This window comes from Vigna angularis, chromosome 7, assembly GCF_016808095.1.
Source record: "Vigna angularis cultivar LongXiaoDou No.4 chromosome 7, ASM1680809v1, whole genome shotgun sequence".
NCBI classification, from domain to species: domain Eukaryota; kingdom Viridiplantae; phylum Streptophyta; class Magnoliopsida; order Fabales; family Fabaceae; genus Vigna; species Vigna angularis.
In genome coordinates this window covers 27,005,371-27,013,986 of record NC_068976.1, presented here as the reverse complement: position 1 = coordinate 27,013,986, position 8,616 = coordinate 27,005,371, and the positions used below count along the sequence as shown (strand labels likewise).

At 31.8% G+C, this 8,616-nt stretch overlaps 1 protein-coding gene across 1 annotated transcript; it reads left to right on the top strand.

Annotated features, from left to right (window-relative positions):
• The first annotated feature begins 802 nt into the window (after positions 1 to 802).
• LOC108338205 (uncharacterized) lies at positions 803 to 2,170 on the top strand. Its single transcript, XM_017574953.2, has 5 exons — positions 803 to 915; positions 1,045 to 1,148; positions 1,240 to 1,285; positions 1,527 to 1,643; positions 1,755 to 2,170. Exons 1-5 carry the CDS (start codon positions 825 to 827, stop codon positions 2,018 to 2,020), a joined length of 624 nt encoding a protein of 207 aa, XP_017430442.1. The 5' UTR covers positions 803 to 824; the 3' UTR covers positions 2,021 to 2,170.
• Positions 2,171 to 8,616: the final 6,446 nt, after the last annotated feature.

Genomic DNA, 8,616 nt, shown 5'->3' with positions numbered 1-8,616 from the left:
TACTATATACATGATGGGTAGGTTGTTACCGCTAAAGAGATAATAATCTATATGAACCTAAAACACATTTGTAAGAGTAAGGTGTTATGAATTGCTTATGAGTCTCTCCTTTTTTGTTCAAATATGAAAAAAAAACCCAATAAGCATTAAAAATCATGAAATAAAATCAAATTGAAACATTGTATAAATTACTTTCCATTAGTATTTGAAATGGTCAAATAAAATTTTAAAAAAATTACCAGTATTTCTTTTTCTTCCACAGGAACTTGTATGTTCAGATAAAAAAGTTAAAAAAAAACAATTATAACCAAAATTATGATATAAAATACAATAATGTGCAAAGATTACTAATATTATGGATTGTTGTCGGAGAATGGAAATGTGATGAAAACTTGCATGGTGAGATTTTGATGCGAAAACTAATAAGATGAAAACTGTTAGTTTTTAACACAAGTCCTAGTTGGTTCATAAGATAGGATTAAGTCTTAATTGGTGAATAAGATAGGACAAGATGAAATTTTAATGGTCAATAAGATACGACAAAGTGATGAGATATTCTTAGCTTAAGTAACAATGGATTATCATCTTCACTAAACTGCCCTTTCTTTAAAAAATAACAAACTCATTTTTTAATTTAATTATGTTTATCATCCTTTTCAGCTTTTGTCAACCATACTTTAATCTTATCCTCTTTCAAATTCTATTTTAAAATTATATATATATATATATATATATATATATATATATATATATATATATATATATATATAAATGAATTTTAAAACACAATTCAATTGAGTTGCAGAAAGAGAAGGGTTCCCGCTATGTCACACTCACACCTCAACAACTGGTTTTCTGACTGCTCCAGCTCCATGGAATTGGAGATTGGAGCCACTGATGCAGATCAAACACTTGGTACATATGCTAAATACTATTTTCCTTTTGAATATTCCTATTTATGCTTCACTTTGTTCTTGAGATGCTAACGTCTGACACTATTAGCACTATTTGTTTTCTATGTTACTATGGTTTTGTCTACACCAGAGCCTTGGTTTCAATCTGATACATCTTCTGGGTACCTTCAAGATGCCATTGCAGGCAAGAGTATTCGGTGCAAGGACCAAAATTTACCATCCTGCCATCAAAAGGTTATATTAATTTGGTTAGCTGTGTTTATTCATAGCAAAAGTTGTAATTATCAAATTCTTATCACTGAAATTTCGTTTTTTGGATGATCAGGTAGAACAATTTCCAATATTTTCCACAGCAGTTCCACCTCTTCATGGTACGTACGCTTTGGTATCTTTTTTTTTCCTATGTTCAGGCTCATCAGTTTGTTCTTTTGCTTTTCCTCAACTGTTTGATGCAAATTCTGTGGCAAAGTGTATGAAGTTTGGTGGAGTCTGGAATCCGTAGCACGTCATAGTAATCGAAATGGAACATAACTACGGCACTTTGACAAGTTGACACTGTTGTTTTTGCAATATGTTAATGCATAACCGATCATTTTCTCATCACCTTTGTAGATTGTGGCTTTACAAATAAAAAAAGGAGCATCAGTACGAGCCTGTCATCAACAACACTAGGTGACGCACATGAAGCTGCCATCAAACAAGATCCTGTTCAAAATAGTTATGCATCTGGTGAGTCAAATGAAGCTCTAGTTTCATTGATCACATGCTTTTTTCTCTTGTAAAAGTTCAAGTGGTTCACTTACAGTGACCATTTTGTTCATTTTCTGTTGGTGTTAGCAGGTCAACGGAAGAAAATTGCTTACCCGTTTAAGTTAGTGAAGTGTGGAGGAATTGGAGGGGAAACAACACTGAAAGATATCAATTTCCAAATTCTGACGACCCCATCAACATCAAAGCCAATTCCTCATCCTGTGGCAGATTCTGTGACTCTTCCATGCAAATTAGTCAAAGGAAGTTTTGGTTTGTCTGGAAAAACAGTTACGTCCCTCACTAGGATTCATACTAGGGGAAGAGGTTCCATTACCATTATTAGGACCAAGGATTGATAAAGAGAAGTACTGCCATTCATGATGTGTTACATATGTCAATGTCAGTCCTTTTTGCTTAGACTAGAACTACTTGTGATTGCTATCTTTCTTTGTACCAGATATGTTACAATGTAATGACAAAAACACTTTCTGTCGCAGTATAACAAGTTCCACTCTTTGTGACTATTCACTGTTCAACTTCAATTTTTTACTGCTTGCAACGTAAGTGAACAGACCATTTTTAATTTTCAATTACTTTCTCCCAAGTCAATCCTGAAAATCCTCCAAGTTCATATGCATGACATGCAAATCAAACTGCGTTTTCAATTTCTACTCTTTCAGAAACTCCGATCGTAGGTCATGCTAAAAGATGACTCGTAAATTATATAAGAGAATCAATGATTAAATTTGGTAATGAATTCAAACAAATTCAATAAAAAGAAGACATAAAGTGGTCGACTAGTTGGTTTATCAACGTACGAACTATAATTGATAACTCCAGAGAAAGTAAAACCAATGGAGAGTGAGATTAGTTTCCAATGAGAAAGATGAGCAGAAATAAATTAAGTAGTCCAAAAAAAAAATCTCAGACATTTTGTCTTTTCCAACACTGACTGAACGAAAAGTATATGGGAGAATCTTTGAAGGGGTTATGATAGTGTGTTATGAAAGTGTGTTATTCAAGTACTTGCCAAGCGTTGATGTATGCATTATTTGAGAAAACACGATCCTGAAATTCGCTTCTATGTTTGATTGGAATCCATGTCTATACCTTATTTTTAGCTCTCCAGTCATTATCACCTAACAATCAACGACTGTGTTTGATGTCACACATCATAATTGGTTACCATGAGAGACACTTCCTATAATATCATCAAATGTTCATCTTCAGGAAACATACATACATACATATATATATATATATATATATATATACAAAACAATAAAGGGTTTTCTTCTTATCAATGAAAAATTATTTTTTTAATAAACAACCTTAATTATCACTAATGCTACGAGATGTGAAATTGATATTAATTTAATCATGGAAAAGGTAATATTGTGGAAGAAGCAGCCGGCACGTCTACAATTGAGTCATTGCTTACATTTCAATCACTAATAAATAATTAAACTATCATTATGATGTTTTCTACTTATTCTCATAAATTTTCAGTATCAAACTTCAGAAAAGAAAATTGAAGAAGAAATCTTTAATGATGTATACATGCATACTGAAATTCCAATAAATTTACAAGCTAATATGTTTATCACCCAATAAAAACAATTAGATATATTATTTTTATTTTATTTTTTATTTTTAGTTTGTTTATTATTACCTTATTTATATTTTGAATTTATTTCATATTTTTTCTGTTATAAATAGAATATCTCATGTTTATATATAATTTTTACTATATTCAACTTTTAAAGTCTAAAGTTCTTTGAAAAAAATTGTAATATTTACTCACTACAATCGTTGTTGTTAGAGTCATTTTTGGTGGTAGGTAGTGTTGTCAGCAACGTTATTTACAACCACTACCAGAGTTTCAATTTCGACTGTCAACCACACGGTTTTGATCATCTTGGTTAGGCAACCACCGTGTCATCAACGACGCCTTCATTGGAGCACCTACACGCTCTCAACGCCTTTCAAAGTTGTGAATATGCTCCCTTTTTTGTTGTGCATGTTGACGCGTCCCGTCTCCTCCCAAGCAGTGATTGAGAGTGTCGAGATTGCTCTTTTTCCCCTTTCAGGTTTTTCGTGCGTGGTCGCACGTTCGATCTTTTCTCAAGCAGATAAGAGCATTGATGTCGCTCTTTTTCTTCTTTGAGGTGCCTTGATTAAAGAATCTTGGATTTTTAGGATTTTCTCTCCATTCATCCCTGTCTTCTTCTGTTGCCGTCTCTTCTAACCTTTCTTCTGTCATCGGTGCGTTTGATTCATCCATATATGTTTTTCTTCAGTGACAAAGATGGTTTTTGTTAACAATTTGGTATCACTCCAGAATGCAAAAGCATATATTTTCACTAAGCGTTTATTGATTATATTAGTAATAAGTTTGGTACATACGATTTATATGCACGGGAAGGGTTAAATATATTATCTATATTTTATCTTTATCTTTTATCTTTAGTTAGTTTGTTATTATTCCTTATTTGTATTTTGGACTTAGTTTATATTTTTTCTATTATAAATAGAGTACCTTACGTATATTTAACATAAGATAGATTAATCATATACATAGTTTTTACTATATCTAACAAACCAAGACAAAAAAAATATATTGTATTTTACACCCGTTATAACTAGCTATAATCAAGGTCGGATAAAAGATAATTTAATAAGCCTATTTAAATTGATTCTGCTTAAATCTAAATATATTTTTTTTTGGACTTTAAGCTCAATTCATTTAATTGGATTTATATTGAATTAGTTTTTGGATTTTAAAGATTCAAAACCAAGATGCGTTAAGTTGAGTTACGACACCAAGTTGAATCGAGTCGGTCTAGGTCCAAGATCGAGTAAAGTCGGCTCAGATTAAAGATTAACCCAAGTCGACCTATAAAAATGTTGAGCCAAATCAACCTAGATAGAATCGAGTATGCTCGGACTGAAGGTCGAGCTGATTGGACCCAGATCGAAGGGTTAAGCCAAGTCAACCCGAGTTGAAGAATTGAATTGACTCGACTTGAGTTGAAGAATTGAATTGACTCGACCCGAGCTGAAGAATTGAATTGAATTGGCCTGAGCCGAAGAATTGAATTGAATTGGCCTAGGCCGATGGGTCAAGTCAAGTCGGCCTAGATCAAAGGTTGAGATGGGTTGAGATGGGTTGGTATGGGCAAAAGGTCAAGATGTATCTGCCTAGGTCAAAGGTCGAGGTAAGTTAGTATAAATCAAAAGTCGAGCTGAGCCTACATGAACCAAAGGTCAAGGTGTTGGAAGTTTCACATTGTTATTTGTTGAGTCTATTGTTCCACCCACTATCGGGCCGTTATCGAAGCATATATTAATGTCTAGTCTCATGCTCAAAATGTATATGTTTTCGCATGAAGGGGGTGTTGGAAGTCTCATATCGATTAAAGATAAAACCAATTTACAATAAGTGGTACAAACTTCACATTACAAGTCAATTTTGTGAAGTTAAGTAAGATTTAAGGTTCGCTTCTTAACACAAGGCGAGTTGACGTGGACCTAAAGGGTGGAGTAGAATCATCTCAGAGCTTAAGATCGAGCTAAGCCGACTAGAACGAAGAATCGAATTGAGTTGGCTTAGGCCAAAGAATCAAGTTGAGTTAACTAAGGTCAAGGGTCAAGCTAAGTCGATACGAGCCAAAAATTGAGATAAATTGAATTGAGTCAAAAGTCGAGCTGAATTGATCCAAACTGAATGATCAAGTTAATTTGGCTCAGGTTTATGTGGCGAAGGTCAAGATGAGTCAACACAAGCTGAAGAATCAATATGAGTTGACCTGATATGAAGGCTAAGATGAGTTAGCTTAAGTCGAAGACTTGAGAAGAGTCGACCTAGACCGAAGGTTCAACCAAGTCGGCCTAGGCCAAAAGTTAAGTCGGCCTAGGTCAAAAGTTAAGTTGATTTGTTCAACCAAGTTGATTTGTCCATGGTTAAGTCGATCACGATCAAAGGTTGACCAAAGATCGAGGAATGTCAGCTAAGGCCAAAGTCAAGTTGAGTTAGCCCGGGCCAAAGAACCAAGACAAGTTAGCTCGATATGAAGGTCAAGAGATGACTCGATACAGACTCAAGAATCAAGATGAGTTAGTCTAAGCTAAAGAATGAGCTGAGTCAGCCTAGGATCAAGGTTGAGTCGAGTTATCCCAAGATTTAGTTTAAGTAGAGTTCACCTAGGATGAACGTTGACCTAAATCGGTCTCGATTGAAGGCTTAACCGAGTGGACCCTAGTTAGAGGTTGAGCCTAGTTGGCTGTAGTCAAAGGTTGAGCAACTCATCCCAAATTAAAGGTTGAGTTATCAACATGGGCCAAAGGTCGAGAAAAATTAGTCTTAGCCAAAAGTCATGACTAGTCCACCCAAGTTATCTTAAGCCCAAAATCAAGACGAGTCTGCACATATTCAAACCGAGACAAGTTGACCTGTGTCCAGATCGATTAAAGTCGACCTAGACACAAGTAGAGTTTAGTTGGCATGGGTCTAAATCAAGGCAAGTAAGTTTAGACTCATGTTGATTCTAGTCAGACCATCCAAACATAGGTAATGTCTAATGAACCAGACCCTTATCAACACAAGACAACCTAAATCTAGGTCAAGCCAAGTCGGATCAACCCATATCTAATATAACAATATATCAATATGATCAAACTTAATTGTTCTAATCAATGAATTTCAATTATAAATCTAATCTATTTTATTGTATATAAATTTGATTTAAAATAGATTTTAAAAAATCTAATTCATAATATAATTGGAATATATATAGTCTTACCGTCCAAGTAAAATTTTACATGGTTATAAAGTATTTATTGAAGGATTCAACTTTAAATGATTTACATGTATGAGAACATGTTTTGCTTTTAACAAAATAACCAAGCTTTACCCTCTTTAACGTAGATTAAATGTTTTTCATCATTATCATCTAACCATTAAAATGAGTGATCAACATTTATAGTACAAAGATTCCACATCATAAATGGGATCAATTTACTGAGTTATACTTTTTAAAAAGTAAAAATGTTTTAAACCAATATAAAACAATGGTAGTATAAATTATGATGTTGTTACATTTTGGTAAATTGTTAATAAAAAATAACCTAATGACATTAATTTTTAAGGTGTCATTTAGCTTTGATATTCAAGCTAGTAAAGATTATAATAAAGTAATGTAAATCAATTTTTTACTTTACAATTTAAGTTTTAAAATATTATATTAATATAGATATCCATGCTTTGGATTATGAATTGAAGAAGAGTTACGAGCAACGAGCATTATAATTTTGAGAACTTCAAAATGATGAATGGTGAGTTAACTTTGTTGAAGGTGGGTAAGTTGAATAATGAATACAGTGATTGATTGGTGTACTCTAATGATGAATGAGGCTATAAAATTTGAAATATGTGTTTCTTTTTAAGTATAACAAAACTTCATTAAATATATATAAATGTAGGGCTTTTAAAGTATTTCACTACATTCATGTGAAATTTATGCTTAACCCTGTGCAAGACTGTACTAGCAAGTAATAAAAACTTTTAAACAAGCTTAACAATAAATAAATAAATAAAATAAAGGTTTTTAAAAATGGCATACAAGGACTATCCACATTGAAACATAGTAATTCTTCACTTTTATGAACAACTATAACTTTTTTTTAATCTTTGTACTATTTCTTTATTCATCTCTCTCTGTCTTTACTTTTTTACTTTATTAATTTCTTAAAACCATTTATTAACTATAAAAGTTTTATTTACTTATACCTTAAAGTGGAATTCGAACCATCCAGCTAACCAAGTTGGTCCATTTCCACACATATAAAAAAGAGCATGTCCACGTTCAACAATGAATGTATTAAAACTTTTCATCGTGTTCTATGATGGTAACCATAGGGAATTTTTTTATGTGTTAGTTCTTGTTAGCTTTCGTATATCTCTTAACTAGAGATGTATTAAAGATATTTTGCACAAGTTTCTTTATAAATACTAGTAGAAACATATGTGTTAAAGGTTCCCTTTTTTATTATAAATACTAGCAGAAATAAATTTTAAAATTTTATCATAACAATAACAAAATATATCAATATTATAATAAATAAATTTTAAAAATTATTACTCATTTATATTGCTAACATTGTTTAATACCGGTAATTTTCTTCTTGTTATATGATTTAAATAGTTAAAGATTTGTCTATCGTCTTGAGATAAAATTATACATCAATTAAAAAAATTCTTTTATTTTAAATATTACGAAATATAATAATTAGTTATTGCATTATTAATTTAATTAACCTATATATACATTTCGTTAGAGAATATACAATATAGACTCGTTATATTATTAAAAAAATATATTTTATATTGATTCTTTAAACTACCATAAAAAAAATTGTAATGTCTACAAAATTACAACTTTTACTTATATTAGTATGAGACTTTTTTTCTAAAACCTTAGAAAATGATATTTTAAAAGTTGTGATAGTCTAAAAATAGTGAGACTCAGTTATTTTAATATTAAATAATTTTAAAATAAATAGTTTTGTTATAAACGAATTTCATTATTTTAAAACGTATCATCTCTTTAGACAACACTTTTCTAGAGTTCTCTACCCTCTCTCTAAGAGTTCTAACTCCTGAGTCATCTCTTTGACGATCAAGAGGTGTCAAATCGATCACGGCATCAAGATCTACAAATCTAACTGATCAATTTCAAGAATAAAGCAAGTAAGTTTTGATTCCTTTTTATCCTTCCGTTCCTAAATCTATTTTAGAAGAATCTTGTAGTGTTGGATGTGTAATCATGTCTCACCTACACGTTCTTGGTTCATCTAGAGTTTTAAGAACTCTGTTAGTTTGCAATTTTGTGTTTTATAGGTTCCTCTAGGTTTTTTCTTGCGGTTCAAGTAATCTGTAGAGCATTCTTTGAGT

Excerpts from the sequence above, each read along its gene's own strand:
- LOC108338205 (XM_017574953.2), top strand. The coding sequence starts at position 825 with ATGTCACACTCACACCTCAACAACTGGTTTTCTGACTGCTCCAGCTCC. Across the intron at positions 1,149-1,239 it reads TACCATCCTGCCATCAAAAG|GTAGAACAATTTCCAATATT; the intron begins GTTATATTAATT and ends TTGGATGATCAG. Across the intron at positions 1,644-1,754 it reads TCAAAATAGTTATGCATCTG|GTCAACGGAAGAAAATTGCT; the intron begins GTGAGTCAAATG and ends TGGTGTTAGCAG.